The sequence below is a fragment of the Dermacentor andersoni genome, chromosome 7, assembly GCF_023375885.2.
Source record: "Dermacentor andersoni chromosome 7, qqDerAnde1_hic_scaffold, whole genome shotgun sequence".
Taxonomy (NCBI): Eukaryota; Metazoa; Arthropoda; class Arachnida; order Ixodida; family Ixodidae; genus Dermacentor; species Dermacentor andersoni.
The window spans coordinates 68,760,641-68,777,280 of NC_092820.1; the positions used below are offsets into that span (position 1 = coordinate 68,760,641).

Consider the following 16,640-nt stretch of genomic DNA (forward strand, 5'->3'; position numbering starts at 1 on the left):
GCCGTCGCTGTCGTAGATGTCACCGCTATTGTCGTGCCGTCCACGTGGCGGGCTTTGTTCACATTATCCTATTGGTGAAGCCATCGGTGTTTTGGGTGGCACTTTACACTTTACTTTTAGTGACGGTTAAACAATATAGATTTTATCCTATTGCATGCAAAAATTATTACAGAACTTTAACACTGAAGAAATCTGTATTCAAAGAAGTTCCAACAGTATGCAGAGATATGTTATGGCAATTAATACGTTACGAGTGCTGTCACGTCAGTTGTCTATTTTGCTTTGAAGCTGTTGGCGGCCAGGTTGGTTGGTAATCATATTGGAGAGGCAGCGCACTTGTGGACACGTGTACAAACACCCAAAGAGAGATACACGAGCGGCGAAACACGATTTTGGAGGAGCCGCCTCCCGCTAACGGAGCCCCGATACTTGACCTGGGGTCTTTAATGACTTACCTGTCCAGGCGCACATCCTATTCTGCTCCAATATACTGCAGTTGTCGGCATAAGGAAACGGACTGTCCGGCGGAAATTCGGCGTCATCCACTACTTGGCTTATAAGTTGACCTGTGGCAAATATGCGAATAACCATGCTCGACCATTACAACATTTCTTCTTACGCAGCCAAATGAAACACGTTTGTGTTCTTGTGTCATGCCCGAAGTCTCGCACTTACCTTTGTTGAAAGTTCGAACCGTCGCATGTATATCCCATTTAATGCCGTAGACATGGGACAGGTCTAGATAGGAAGTGCGCGAGTTCATTTGGTCTCGGTAACCTGCCAGGAGACAATTGAGATGGAAAGTGGCTTAGCGGATTTTAAGCCCTATTTTCACTTAAAACAGCGCTTCGTCGCAAATTGCTCTACCGCTTAAACAGTGGCTGCCTACAGGGATAAGTAATTATGTGAAGGCCCCCCAAGCAAGAGAAGAACTGTACTAAAACAAAAAAATCCGAGGACACCTAAGCACTGCTTACGAGTTGTGAATGCGAAATCATTAATGTCCAGTTGAAAGCCGCTGAGTGGCACTTCGGTTTATAGACTCCTCGCGGGCAAGGGAGCGCCTTGAGACGCTTGCGCAGGATGAGCCCAATGAGTAAGACACCTTGCTTTTGAGCATCGGGTCGTAGGCTCGATCCTCTCTACCGCCAACGTATCCTTTTTTTCTAAAATACCGATTAACAGCTTTACAAATCCCTAAATATAATTTCTTTGCAAACACCGATATTGTTATTTTCAATACGTTTTCTGGAAAACATAACCCTCAATAACTGCGCTGTTTCACTTTGAGTCAGAATTTGAACGCGAGGTGTCGAAAGATGTCTACGCGCGTTCGTGCTCCAATCGTAAAGGCTGGGACAAAGAAGCTGTATTCTAAAACCTCAGGGTCGACAGCGCTGCCTGCAGAAACGAATTGTAACACAGCCTATGCAGACCGTGCAGACCCTGCTGGCTACCGCCATTGTTTTCTCACCCGTAGCAGTCGTGGTAGGGCGCATAGAATAGTGCCTGCTGATGCGGCGTTTGTGTGGCGAAGCACTGTGGCAACTGTATCACGAAAACAGAGCCTCGGCTGGTGCTCTAGGAAAGCACAAATCACAATGAAGTAACCCAAGAAGCAGAGAACCTCGTCACAACGTCTTGAAACGGCTACAAATGGCTATAGACGTCTTGGTCTTGATAATAATGAAAATAGAATTTCTTCTAAATATAACCTAAGAGCGTTAGATATCGTAGTATATAAACTATAGGCGGTAACAACTCACTACTGGCGTCAGGAGGCTTCATTATGGTAGATGCACTCAGAACTTCAAACTCAACAACTCTTCCCTCTTTACCCTTCCCCCTTTCAATAAAGTTTATCACCACCACCACCACCACCACCAACAACTCTTTCAGTTGCCTTTCTAAAAATGCCGGTGACCATCGGAGTTTGCGCACAAAAACGCTATGAACAAAACGACCTGATAAGAAGTAACAGAATAAACTGGCTTCAATGCTGAACAAATTTGCACCATAATTTAGCAATCAAGAAAGTGTTATCGTTTTAAACCCAGGATGCGCACAGGATGCGTCGAAGCCGTTCTTCCAAGCGCGCGCAAGAGGGGCTGACAGCCTGACTGAAACGCCAGTGTCACAGTTTCGTAGGGTGGTGAATCGCTATGTCATCGTATAGGTGTCATGAAGAGTGTGATAGTGCAAGCCATCGCGCTGCCATCACTTCGCCGTTAGTCAGGTAGACAGGTTGTACATTTGTCCGGCACCTTGCTCCATACAGGAAAGAGTGAGATGCAGGAAGCTTGCAAAAAAAAAAAAACTGGTGGCTGGTGCTTGTCATGTCTTGGCGTGGAGTCACTTACGTGCGTAAATTATGATAGTTGTGTTCCGTTCTCTGCTATGTTGTACATTTATAGCATAATAAATGGTGTCATTCATCGGTGTTAACGCTATTTGTCGTGTGTTTTGCATTTCTTTGTGAGATCGGCTGCATTGCGCATTTTCGCCGACGACTTACTACCAGAATGGCGGGATCTGCTATCGCCGCCTTCGTTGTTCGGGATTCGTCTTGGTACGTCATGCGTTCGGATAACAGCATAAAACAACCGATGGGAGTGCACCCAAATAGGACGCACTGGCCGTAACTATGAACTAGACTTAACTTGCCCTATTCTGTGTCCTTTCGTTTTTGCACCGGTTAGAGCTTTCCTTGCGTGTGAGTGTCTGTGTGTGTGGGACTGTACCGCTTGTAGAGTTCCCGATTCAGAGCGAAACAAAGGGGTTACTGCAAAGCGTACTTGTTTCATACAGTGCCAAACGTATTCGGCTACTGGTGTAAAATGATGATGGTGCTGATGCTGCAGATTTTTTTCAAATAAGCTGCAAAACTTGTAGCCAAGTAGGGGCTTCATCAGGGAGTGCAATCACGACTACTTGCAGTTTATTATTGAACGCTTGTGGTTCACCTCATCGATAATTGTTAATTTCGGTTTCAACTAACTTGATGCTCTCTTATTTTGTCCTTGTATTTGCATAGACGGCTGGACATCCTTCTTGTTTCGTGGTGCTAGCCGGATGACAGGACCTCATCGTTATATTCAGTGTAAGCCAATGTACTGTACTCTCTCTTGTGCTCAAGGCGCTTAGTATGTGGATTAAAAGGAAGAATCCTTTCGCGGTAAAATAGCGAGTTGGTGTCTTACAAACATACGTTTTTTGTGGGATGATAGTATTCCATTCCAGTATTCCATTCATAAGTAAAATTTGGCACAACAGTGAATGTTGCCTCTTGCTTCTGCACAGATATGTTCAAGCCAGTATGCAGAGTTCGGAATTCTAAAATGTTCCTTGAGAGATTTAGTTTCTTTACAGCACTTAACTCTGCATGTACAGGAAGGAGTCTAATCTCAATGTTTGTGTGTGTGTTGCGGAAGGTACGGATTGCTCCTGCGATTGATAAAACATGGGCCGAGGCTCTCATACAAGAACGAACTTCAATTTGGCTCCTGCACCATTGGCACTTGGCTCGCACCTGGCGAATGATCCACATCAGGGAGCCTGTTTTTTTTAACCTTGTTGGGAGGGGATCGTACACTGATGTGTTGGGGCACATGCGTCTGAGATAGTGATTGTGTTGTCACACGCACGTCTAGGACAGGCATGATATTGCGGGTTTAAGCAGTATGTAGAGGTCATTTGTAATATTGTGTCATTGCTCCGATTTCACTTGTGTGGTTTCTTAGTCATCTATTTCAGTAATATCAGTCAGTGCTGTTATCAGAATTGAGCAACTTATTTGCCTTGGCCCTCGATTAGCCGGCGAAGTTTGACCTTTCGCTGTGTGTACAATTCTTCAGATTGGACCATTATTTGAATAAAGTTTTTTGTGTGAAGTGGCTTCTCAATTGCTAATCAATGTAGATACTCAGAATTACCCGAGCATATAGATGCACTGATGAATTTGGAACCTCTGCAAATCCCTTTGCTCTTTCTGGCACGACCAGCATGTTAACACTTCCATGAGAGGGTGCAATGTTCTCGTTTGATCACGTCATGAGATACTTTCAATTTTGTATAAAGTATCATTCAATGTGAAACGTTACTGGTCTGAGGTATTGCACTAAGCAATTTAGGGTCAACTGAACATCATCAGCAAACGTGATTGGCGCAGCCCCAGAAGCATTGCTTCTTGATCCTTTATCACTAGTTCTTTCTATGTTACCTGCTTACCCTGTTCTGTATGTCATGTTTAGGTAAGAAAAGAAGACAACAGCTAGACACTGCAAGTTGTCGAATTTTCTTTTGTTTAACAAGAAAAAAGACGATTTAGCTTTTAAATCCAGATAGCACATTATTTATCTACAGAATGGCTAACTGTCTTGAACTGATTAAGTTTGTAGCGAGATCCTCAAAGACTGGTTTGACAAGATAATTAGTGACTATTTAGCCGCGAAACACCATACATTATTTTGAACGCCGTTTTCTGTCCGACTCTGCTCTGCATTTTATTAATTATATGCGTGAAAAAATACTAATAATTTTAAACATCATCACATGCATATCTTAGGACCCTAGTACGTGAAGAAAAAGGACTGCTTAAATATCTGTTTTAGGTGAGTCAAGGTCCTTGCCTGGAAGATATTGCTACTTGAAACTGCAAATCGCATATTCTCCTTTCCCCTTTAAAACTGATGGCAGCGCTAAAAGGGACGAACATACGGAGAAAAGACAACACGCCGACGAGGCGTTCCCTCGTCGTCGTGTCGTCTTTTCACTGTGTCTTCGTCACTTTTAGCGCTACCATCAGTTTTACAGAATGCATCACCAACTAGCCTAGCACCAAGTGTTATTGAATCCTTTTCTCTGTTACTTTTTTTTTCATCTTCCGTGGAGATTTCGCTTGCCTTTCTTTAGAAGAACCACGTGACCCGCGACCGCAAGCTTTTGTGGGCAGTCAGTGCTCTCCTACGAAAGATGGCCTGCTCTGGCTGCGACAGGAATAATATTGAAGGTCCCTGCATGGCCCTCTTTACTGGTACTTGTGCTACTCCTTATTTGCAGGTGGTGCATCTTTTCTAATGTACTAGTTATAAAGCTTGACTACGCCAACGGAAGATGTCTTGCTGCATTTTAGCCGATAATCGTGCTTCATGCACTGCGCTGTACTGCCTGAAGAACTCATCTGTACAAAGCATTTAAAAAACATAACAACATATTAGATTTAAGTTTCAGGACCAGTAACTTGAAATATGTAAAGAATGCACTCATGGGTGGTGTGCCCCCAAAAATAATCATTATTTGAGCCTGATGCTATGCAAGCATATGACTATACTAAGGTAACTTACAATTTACTTTGAAATCAAGCATGGACATCAGAAAAACATTTTCATATTGGCGGATAGAGTGGTGCGCAGAGTATTGAACGATCCTTTATTATTAAGAATTCATTGTAGCACAGCATTTTGTTATGTACATCGGTGTCACGCTATCCTACCGCCTGTACCTGAAAGCACGATGTCATATGTGCCTGAACCGCAGCATCACTGACAAAATGTTTCCATGCTAGAAACGATTTCAGTTCGCAGGAGACCCAGCAGGGCAACATTTTGACAACAATGATGCGTTTCATACAGATGTGACAGCTTGTTCAGTTAATGGGGGCACATTGGCATAACGTCGGTATAACATAAACACCGTTTTTATTTGCAAAATAATTGTGATAGGCAGCATTAAATTTACTGGTCTAAGCAAACTGTACTAGTCGACCGATCAGGCTATGCTACACTATTGCCATGGTTCGCAACTGGAAAACTACAGGTGCATAACTCTATCCATCAATATTATTTTTCTTCCAATGTCTGTGCATGGCTTAAATAAATTGAAACTGTGGACACACCTCGCGTTACTGTAACCGTTGTCACAGAAATTTGAGGGTATGTCTAATAATAGTCTTCACTTGTTCTTGCCAAGATGTCCATTAGCCAATTTTTAGTGTAAAGTTAGTAGGGATGTAATTCTACAGTTCTCGGCTACAAAGTGTCTTGTCAAGACTGTCACAATATTTTTGAATTATCCATTCAAGAGATCGTTTAGGCATCAAATAGCTGCTTCTGTGTTTCCTGCAGAGGTGGGCCCGCATCCGCGCCAGGACCACTTCGTTGGTCCGGATGCAGGAACAACGTGCTGCTGCGTGTGCTGCACCCACTGCAGCTTCCCGTCTCTGACTGTGTATCATTTTTGGGCATCAAATTAGATTCTAACCTTACGTTTTCTCAACACATTGCCTTCATTAAGCAAAAGTGTACCTTCGGTATTAGAGCATTAATCAAATCAAGACCATACTTCTCTAAAGACGCATTATTAGCAATATACTTTGCATTCGTTCACAGTCACATTAATTATGGCACTGTTTCCTGGGGAAACACATATAACTGTCATATCTCATCTATTCAACACTTACAAAACCAAACAATACGCATTATCATTAACAGCGGGCTTTTCACGAGTGCTACTCCTCTACTTCGTGAAAATAACATACTTGTTGTAACGAACTTGTTCAAAGATCAGCTAGTAATCATGTTTTATAAATTACTTACTAACCAGCTCTCATACCAATTCATTGATTCCAGGTACCTCATCAATAACAATAATACCAGGTCTGCACGTAACTCTAATTTTCTACTACCTATGGTTCCTTCTAACTGTGGAAAAATGACATCATCATTCGCTGCTATGAAACTGTCAAATGGTTTACCCATTAGCATTAAATCTTCACCCTTTCATACATTTAGTCATGCTCTTATGCTGTTTTATATGTGTAACTAAGTTTACGTCATTCATTACACTATATTTGTCATTTGTATGTACTGACAGTTTTTTTTATGCACTACAGGCTTATATAAATACAATTTGTTTTCATTTATAATATTTTTCTATGTTGTATTTTCGCGATTGTGTTCGTTTGTTTTAGTTAGTTTGCTCTTCTTTAATACATCTCTACATTGTTACTATTAACCGAGGGTCCCGCTGCAGTCTTTGACTTTGGGACCCTCGTCTGCATATTGTATCTTTCCAATGCATTGTATTTAAAGAATAATAAGCTGAAACTGAAATTGAAACGGCGCAGGCACCAGACACGGGGTAGCCGAAACAGGAGGCCGAGGCTCAGCGACCACGTGGACAAAAGTTGGTAGTTTCGCCCGAAGCGAGAATACCTGACCATGATAGCAAAGCTTTAGGGCGGCGCTTGATCTCATCGCATTGCGTTATAACTATGCCTGGGCCCGACTAAGGCGAACGCAACATACGCGGGCGCGACAATATTTCTGGCGCCCTTAAATGCTTTACCACGCCGTGTAGGGTTCGTAATGGCATCGCACAGTCACCACTACGCTGCTCGTGGAGAGCCGCGCTAGTAAAATTACATCACTTTCAGGTTTGAGCACTGATATTGCTTCATACTTGTAATTTTTATTCGCCTGAGAAGATTAAAGATAAAGGCAACTGACTAAGAATGTTATCTTTCAGTACTTTTGTTTGTGGGCTGCTATTGCGAAAATTCTGAGGGATAACTTACTCAAGGACGTAAGACTGGGCCAGGAGAAGCGGCGCCGTACGCGGTCGTAAGTAAGCGAAATGCCGAGGTGGCCTGCAGTAGGGGTGTTATGTAAGTACTCAAGAAGTGATGTCCAGAGATTGCGCGGCACGACGAGTAACAATTCTGGTCCTTTAGAGCATAACCTGCGACGGTAGAGAACGTCGCCGTGGAGCACGAACATGCGCTGCATGGGCTCTGAATGTTCACAATTGAGACGATCGATGAGAACAGGTAAGCACTCAGCATGCTGTTGTTCAGTACGGATGTTACGCAGATCAGAAATGACGAGGACACACTAGTCGGTTTCATGCACATAATATTCAGGGCGGGCAACAGGACGACTGGACAAGTAGCCGGCGTCCTTGCGCAAATGGCTTAACGTGTATAAAACAGCAAATGAATAATAATGGAGCCGTAGCGCCCATCTACGCAATCGTCCAGTGGGGCCCTTAAATGAGGAGAGCTAGCACAAGGCGTGATAGGCAACCAAGAAAAATGCGCAGCCGTACAGGTAGGGACAGGATATGGCAACTGCCCAAACTAACGCCAGGCACTTCTGTTCGTTCAATGAAAAATTCCTTTCTGAGGGTAACAGGAGGCGATTGGCGTATGCAATTACGCGCTCTACATTAGGCTGCCATTGAACAAGCACAGCCCCAATTCCACGACCACTGTCATCCGTGTGAAGTTAATTGGCGGCAGATGGATCATAGTGGGCCAGCAATGGGGGAGCCGTGAGCTGGCGTACGAGGGCGGAGAAGGCTTTTGTATGAGCAAGGCCTCGTGTAGAAGAAGCGTCCTTCTTCAGTAAGTCGGTGATCGGGCGAACTATTTCGACGATATTCACGATAGAACGACGAACATACGTGCATAGCCCAAGAAAGCTTGTTATGTCTGCGGCGGAAGACGGAACAGGAAAGTTCTGGACAGCGTGAACCTTGTCAGGGTCGGATTGAATGCCAGCGGCGCTGACGAGATGGCCAAGAACGGTAATTTGACGACGTCCAAGTGACACTTGCGTCAATTCAATTTCAGGCTGGCGTATCGGAAAACATCAACGACGTCCATGCCAGGTAAATTTACTCACGCTCGCATCCAAATGGGTTCTGACGTTCATGGTAGATGTTATTCCTTTTATTATCACGTCTTTAGTTGTTTGAGCTGGACCACGTTGACTGGCCATGAGTGGTCGTCGCAGTAAGGCTGTAGTCGTATTATTTATATTATGCCCAGGCAAAACGTGCTCCTGATCGTGTTGATTAACCATTACAAAACTTCTGGACTCGCGTAACACTATCAGTTCGCTGAATGTTTCGTGCGATTGTACATCGTTAACAGTGTCGTATTAGGGAACGCATCCGAGCTGCTTTTGTTCTCGCCTGTCTGTGCTATCTCGTTAAAAGCTTGATACTGTGGCTTCCAATCATAGTGTATCGAAGAACTTGTTGGACATTGTGGTTTCGCGGTGCTGGAGTTCATCGACAATTGTACAATGTCTGCTCCGGAAAGAGCGTCAGGGCCACGCTGCCTGTCAGACGATGGTGCATTTGCTGACTGCGTCTTAAAGCGTGCGGAAGTCTCGCGCCTGCGCGCATTCTTGTAGCATATGGTTCATTAAATCACCTTTGCATGACGAGAGCAGAGCGGCTTCAGAGTGCAGGTTGTCCATCTTGCTACTTTTGCAAACATTTACAAACATGTGGACGTTACCGCTTACTTTCTTTTGTAAAGTACGATACCGTCGCTGATTGTGAGGACTGAAAGGGCAAACAATTCTGAAAAAACTGAAAGTTACTGTTTGTTCTGCAGTTTCCTACCAAGAAGTTTTTCTGATATCGTCCTACCCGGAAGTACAGTCACGAGCAAAAATAACGAACACTTGCGAGTGTCGCGCTGAAAAGCACGCGAGGGCCACTTGGCACCGTGCTGCTCAAGCATGTGTGATGTGGACTCCGGTGCAGTGCCTGTGTGCAAATGCCATTTAGACGAATAATATAGGCACGTGGATGCGCAATGCATAGGTGTTCCAGTCACACAAGCTTGAACGGTATGGCGCCAGTCGGTGCCACGTCGTAGGCTTGGAACGTAGTGGAAATGTTCCGGCCGTGAACGAGCAGAGATCGATCTCTCCCACAGCAGTGTCAGTGTTTCAACATGCGCAAGACGGCGAGCCAAAAAAATTTAACTATGGGGTATTACATGCCAAAACCACTTTCTGATTATGAGTCACGCCGTAGTGGGAGACCCCGGAAATTTGGACCACCTCGGCTTCTTTAAGGTGCACTTAAATCTAAGTACCACGGGTGTTTTCGCATTTCGCCCCCATCGAAATGCGGCCGCCGTGGCCGGGATTCGATCCCGCGAGCTTGTGCTTAGTAGCCCAACACCTTAGCCACTAAGCAGCCACGGCGGGTTCGGTGTGCCAAAAATGGAAATGATGGAGCACCCCTATCGCAAGTAACGCGCGCGCCCTGCGTTATACTTATCAGCCGAGATGTCTGATACCTGGTGCACGATAAATGCTTTCGATTGAGCGGAAAGAGCACTAGTCTGAGCAAGCAGCAAACATCCTGTGGATTATTCCTTACGTTACCTGGAGAAGTTGTGTATCTGCAATAATGCAGTACGCGTCGACAAGGGAAGAACAGGTGAATTATTGTGCTTCAGATAGGTAGCTGCGCAGTGGAGCCAGAAAATTGGAAGTTGCGGCTCATACGTTATGTATGTATGTATGTATGTATGTATGTATGTATGTATGTATGTATGTATGTATGTATGTATGCATGTATGTATGTATGTATGTATGTATGTATGTATGTATGTATGTATGTATGTATGTATGTATGTATGTATGTATGTATGTATGTATGTATGTATGTATGTATGTATGTATGTAAACGCTCTTTAATCTACGTGAGCCACTGGGTGGAATGCGTAGCGCATCAGTATGCTGTGCTGCAGGAACAGGCGTCGAAACCAACTGTCGGTCTAACTTGAGTAACTGAGTATCTGGCAACATGTACAAATGAGTATGTGCCGGTCTTAAATAAACCTGTTTCACGCCGACATTGGTTACTGTATATGCGGCACTGCCTAGGTACTGCAGTTCCGCGGAACTCTTCGACAACGACTTGGAGCGCTGGGCGTGAGCCGCTGGGTATGGGCTGGCCTTCAACGAACCTATTTGATGCCTACTTGGATCACTGGGTATGATCCACTAGCTGGCTATGTGCCTCTCTTCAATGAACCTCTCGAGAACTTGGGCCATCGAGTATGTGCTACTGGGTGTGTGGCAAGAGGAGAAACAACTCTCAGCATTCGCATGCACCCGGCGCGCCATGCTTGTCGTCTCGGAGGCTACGCGCCGACTACTCGGCAGCGCCGCTAGATTGCGCAGCGTGTCCAGAAAGAAGCGTGAGGTGGAAACGCGGTTTCCGTATGAGCGTTTCTCAGCGTTTGCAAGCACCGGCGCGCCATGCATTTCGGAGGTCACGCACACGCTTCGCGGCGGCATCGCTAGATGGTAGCGAGTGTTCGCAGGGAAATCGTGGTGCAGTACACGCTGGTACATAAGTCGTTTCGACGGCCGCAATACATAGTCAATTTTTTGAGACGTTGCTGACTATTGACTAATTGCAGGTGACTAAAATTTAAAAAAATGAATTTGTATTGTAAGGTTACTTTACAAAAATAATAATAATAGATATAGTAAATAATAGGATTATTAATAAAAATAGTAACTATGGAAAGAAATTGCCTCGCTTGCAGTGCGATCTTTTTTATTTGTTTTTAATTTTACCAAGGAAAGTACTGGCTATTGATTGGTTGATGGAGATTAAGTGTCGAGATGGGGTTGCGCGGATTATACAAACTTTACGCAAGAGAACATTCTACAGAATGTTCGTAAAGATGCTGTCCCTAAAGATTAACAAAAAAGCAGCACAACGAATGCGTTTAAAACCATCGGTATATTCCTATGAGAGGATAATGTGCAGGTTTCAAAGTACGTGATTACATTATGCCATGCGTTAGGCTGCAATATTTTGTAATATTGTTTAGAGGCTGCATTTTAAGTTGCAGCAACGTGATACGCATGCAAAGGCGTAATGGCGAAAACACTAGGAAGCAACAATATACAGCGCAATGTGTTCTTCGAAAGGTTCGTGCTTGACTTACCATTTTCACACTTATGGCAAAATAAGGAACGGAGGATCGCCAGTTTTGTAACGTTGTAGGCTTTGTAAAACGTGTCGTTCTCAGGAACATCAACAGGAAAACACTCCGGATCAGTGTCCGCGGTACAAAGGTCAAGTGGTACTGTGCCTTCGAGTGCACCGAACAGGAGGAGGTAGAGGAAAAAAAAAAGAAGATAGCATCGTAAAATGAATTAGTTGAGGCGAAAAGGAGTTATATACAATATTCAAAGGGCGGTATGCTAGGAAGACATTTGTATTTTTTGCAGAACTTTGGTTAGGGCGAGTAGGTTGGTGGTATTACGGGTGAGAACGCAGCGCTAAAAACACTGGTACAGGGACTAATAGCAGAGATGACGGGCTCCGGTCATGTTTGCTATGTATCTCTGTCCCTGTGTGTTTAGCGTTGCTTTCCCAACCGTTTGTATTTTAGATGCTATCTAGATTTTATTCTTTTAGAGCATTTTTAAATGACTCCTTCTCCTTAAGTCTGCATACTTTTTTCCTTTACTGAATAACTTTGCATCGTGCGGCCATTAACTCCAAAGTAGAATGCATCGCTGTCCCTCTCATACGCTACATTTGTCTTTATAAATACATACATACATACATACATACATACATAAATACATAAATACATGCATACATACATACACACACATACATACATACATACATACATACATACATACATACATACATACATACATACATACATACATACATACATACATACATACATACATACATACAGAAAAAAGATCGCTATTTTTTAAATGACCGCTCATCGAACTTCGCTGTTGAGCACCACGTGGCAGGTTATATTCGCGGCCACGTTCTGGGGTGCTCTCATGTAACGCTATCGTAATCGGTTTCTATTCGGTTTTAGGCGCTAGTCCTTCGCAACTGGTGAAAATTTTGGAGGGCATGCCCACTTCGCTCGTCTGTCACGCAGCCTCACGAAAGCGTGACACTCCCTCGACCTTAATGACGGGTACGCACGGATTATGCATGTAAGAAAAGGTATAAACTTTGCTATGCCATTGCCGCCATTAGCCCTCCACTATTGGTCAAAATTATTCCGGCCGTGCCCACTTCGCTTGTCTGTAACGCGATGTCAGGAAAACACGAAACCCGATTACGTCTAAGTGTCGTACACGCACTAAAGATACACTGATTTGCCGGTCAATACTGAATCTTTTCTTTGGAACCGCCGGAGAATGCCCCGTCCGAAAGGAATAGAAGGTGGTGTCAGATGTGGACCGTTAACTAGCATCGGTCGAGTTCTCTGAAGGAAACCACTCACGGTCTCATTCCAGTTGTGGTGCGCATGCGCGCGTCGACTATGCCACCGTACCCGCCAGACAAGTTGGCTATCCCGCCCTCGTGTGCCACGCGTGGAGCGTTTGTCTCCCCCCTTGTGTTGCACTTCCCGAAAGTGCAAGTGGAGGCCGCCGGGGTTATGTAGTTGACGCTAGTCCCGAGAAAAGCTGCTTTGCAGCACTGGAAGGTCGTCCAAGGATGACTGGTCCCCTCCTGCTTAGCGCCTACCGGGAGAAGGGGCAACGCTGGACGGCGACAACCACCGGGGAATAAAGCCCTTGGATGGCTTTATTCCCCATACGGGGAACGTAACGCCACTTTCACGGGCCTTACGATTGGATGAAAATGACTGCGCTTGTACGGACTCGCGGATTGAATGCAACTGAAGACACCTGCACAGGCTGGACCATTTCGTGAAAGTGACGTGAGCCTGATCGACTGTAGGGGTTATAACCATGAGGACCATCGGAAACACAGAGCTGTTCTCCTTTCCACGGGTCGCAGCGTATGATTCGCTGGTAGTCGTCGATGACTTTTAACTGTTATTTTTGCTTTGGATTTATTCCTGTACATATTGTGAATAAACCTCAATTTCTCTAAGTTCTCCTTAACGACGGCCAACTTCCGCGTCAAGCGGCAAGATCAAACATTCGTTCTGGCGCTGGCTGCTCAGAACTGCCGCCAAGAATGAATTTTTTTTGCATTATAGAATTTCTTGCTTGGTATCATAACATTGTCGAGCCCTTTTAACACGTATACAACGTCGCTGTGCCAACTATACTACAATGAGGATCCGTTTAGGCGGCACTGAATTAGCCGCTGCACGTAACCGCGATTTTCGACTGTTTTCGAGCAAGGGGAACCGGACCTGTCCTAGACGCCAGCACCGCTCTTCTCACCCGGTTGTCTACATTCGATGTACTGGAGCGAACCGACCGAAAGCCTCAGCAGTAATTTGTCCTCTTCGCCTCTTGAGAGTCAACTAGATGAGAAAATAATGTCAAAGTAGGTAATGCTGCTCGGTTTGGAAACAAACAAAAGTGACTTCCTGTAAACGAAGGGAGCGTCTGATTGGGCTTTTCAAAGAACGCAGCGGGTCACTGCTCGATGCTTGCATTGGCGGTAACGTAGATTAGAGGTCAGGAGATTGGAACAAAAGTAGAACGGAATAGTTTCACATTATAGGCCCTTGATCTGTGTGGAATGCAAAAACGCTCAATTACCTAATGTAAGCGTGCATTGAAGAACTACAGGCGAGTGTATTTCATGTGAAATTCTCTGTTCCTTTTCTGTACCAGTTTATTGCTATTATTTGAAGAAAATGTCATACGAACTAGTCCATGGAACCGTCTATCCTGAACCCTAAGTGGTCATAATTATTCCGGAGCTCTCCTTTATCATCTTGGGCGTCAAATCTTATCCACCAATCACAAAATTTTTACGCAGTGCAAATAAAGACCACTGAGACTTAATGCTTCTCGCTTACCTCTTGAATTTGCTCGAATTGCCATTTAAAAAAATGCAACCGCTGCTGAGGGAGTGTGAACAGCTTTAATTCGGTCGTCTACATCGCTTCTGCTTTACTATCGTCGTTGGATGAGTTCCCCCCGTCGGCCCACTTTAAAAGGTCGATGCATTCTATGTTGTCCATACCACAGGATATGTCAGTGACATCAGACATTTTGATATTCCTCACGAACAAGTCTGATCAGAGCGCATGGCAAGCTGTCAAATTGAATGCGCTGACTTGCTGAAGCGACGTCTTTTACAATCGTCCGGCAAGAGATCACCTCGTGGCAAACCGTGGTCGTCCAATTGAAACATCGCAGAAATTGTGCATCAGTAAGCATATTAAGGGAGAAATCAAGCGGCTGAAGCATATCACCCCACCGGAAAATACCACGAAATTCGTCGTATTTAGTTAGTACAAAAAACGCGTTGTACCCTTCTCATACGGAATATCTAAAGATATACCCCCTGAATTACTCTTGCGAAATTTGAACGACTAATGATGCAATCGCTATTCTCGAACTTAGTTTTGAGAGCGTCGCTAGAAGCATCTAGTAAAGGCGCTTGCTTGGTGCACAGCTTAAGAGATGCGCGAAAAGAAAAACCTATTCAGCACTATTTGCTAGGGGATGCTTATAGGGCTGAAGTACAGCACTCCTGGGATGATCTGTGCGAGGGACAATAAAATACCTCAGGTCTCTAAAATACTTACTTCATTTTCTTTCGCAGCGGAAATATTAGCAGTACCAAACTGCCCAATTACTCATTATGTGAGAGGGTAAAACAGCATTGTCTGTTTGAACGCACAGATACTTGCAAAGGAAAGGCTCCATGGTGTGTTGCTTTCTACAACAGGACTCAAGTAAAAAGTGAACCTACTTAGAAAAGAAAAACTGGTCTACGCTAAAAAACATACATATTACAGTAACGATTACTTAACTGAGAAATGTATATGATTACAGCGACCAATTATTGCCACATAAAGGTAACAGCTATTATCCAAGAAGTAGCTGAATATTTCTACGTTGCTTTCTTCCCAACATTTAATAAAATTGCACAAATACAACAAGTAAAACAAGCTGACACCTGGCCGTTTGACTGCGTCTGCTGCAGCTATTCACACGTTAGATTAACTAGCAAACTGCTTTTCAAAGTTTTATTCGGTCATCTTTGCTCGTTTCCTTGTAAGGACATCAGCCACTACATTGAAAAAGCTTGCTCGATTGTCGCGCAGCATCGAAGGGAAGTGCTGTAGCGTACGAACATATAAGGTTCAATTTACGGAAAGAATGTTGGGAAATGCGCAATCACAATGAAGAAAGCTAAGTCTAAACCCACTGGAATTGAGCGTTCTCGCATGGCAGCGCTGCTCCCTCTGGAAAACTAAAGATCTGGAGGCTTAAAAGATACGTGAAGCTGAGGCACAATGCAAGCCACGCGGCTGTTCACTAAGACGAGAAAACAAATACTGAGTGGCGAGTTTCTCTGCTTGAATATGCGTATCCGAGAGTTAGCTGCGGGGCCCAATCGCCGGAGTTGTACTTCGACTTTCGCCAAGGTGTTCAAAGCTGCGCCGCTTGTTACATGCAACTTGTTGGTCAAATACATCTGAAAAGCACTTCCTGTTCGGCTAGCTGGTAGCTGTTCCATTATAAAATATAAAGATGCCGAATAATCGGACACACACAAGAGAAGAGAACGGCAGAGGGCGCCACTCGCAACTGTTTTTTTCACAGAACCCAGGCACATATACGCCGTCGGTCAACATATGCGCGCACAGCAAACTTTCATTCACGCATCTAATCAAACATTGATGACACACAACGCTCAAGAAACCTCTTCTCGGCCTTACATAATGATAACGAAGTTTCTCTAGCGCACAAGCTGCCTTTCTTGCCTATGTGATAGGCTTCAACCTATACTATATACCCTTGCTTTAGTATCAGTACTTCGGGCAAGAATCCGCACATCTGAAAAACGTGGTTCACAAGAGCGGGAGGGACAGGTCCCGACGTGCTTAG

The 16,640-nt window shown here is 44.4% G+C and overlaps 1 protein-coding gene across 1 annotated transcript in view; it reads right to left on the reverse strand.

Annotated features, from left to right (window-relative positions):
- LOC126534336 (salivary peroxidase/catechol oxidase-like) overlaps positions 1-16,640 on the reverse strand; it is a 62,147-nt gene that overhangs the window by 34,937 nt on the left and 10,570 nt on the right. Inside the window, exons 7-9 of the mRNA XM_050181615.3 lie at positions 11,771-11,917; positions 676-777; positions 456-566 (exon numbers count right to left, since the gene is read on the reverse strand). Of these exons, the coding sequence (XP_050037572.1) occupies positions 456-566; positions 676-777; positions 11,771-11,917 (360 nt within the window). The remainder of the gene's footprint in view (positions 1-455; positions 567-675; positions 778-11,770; positions 11,918-16,640) is intronic.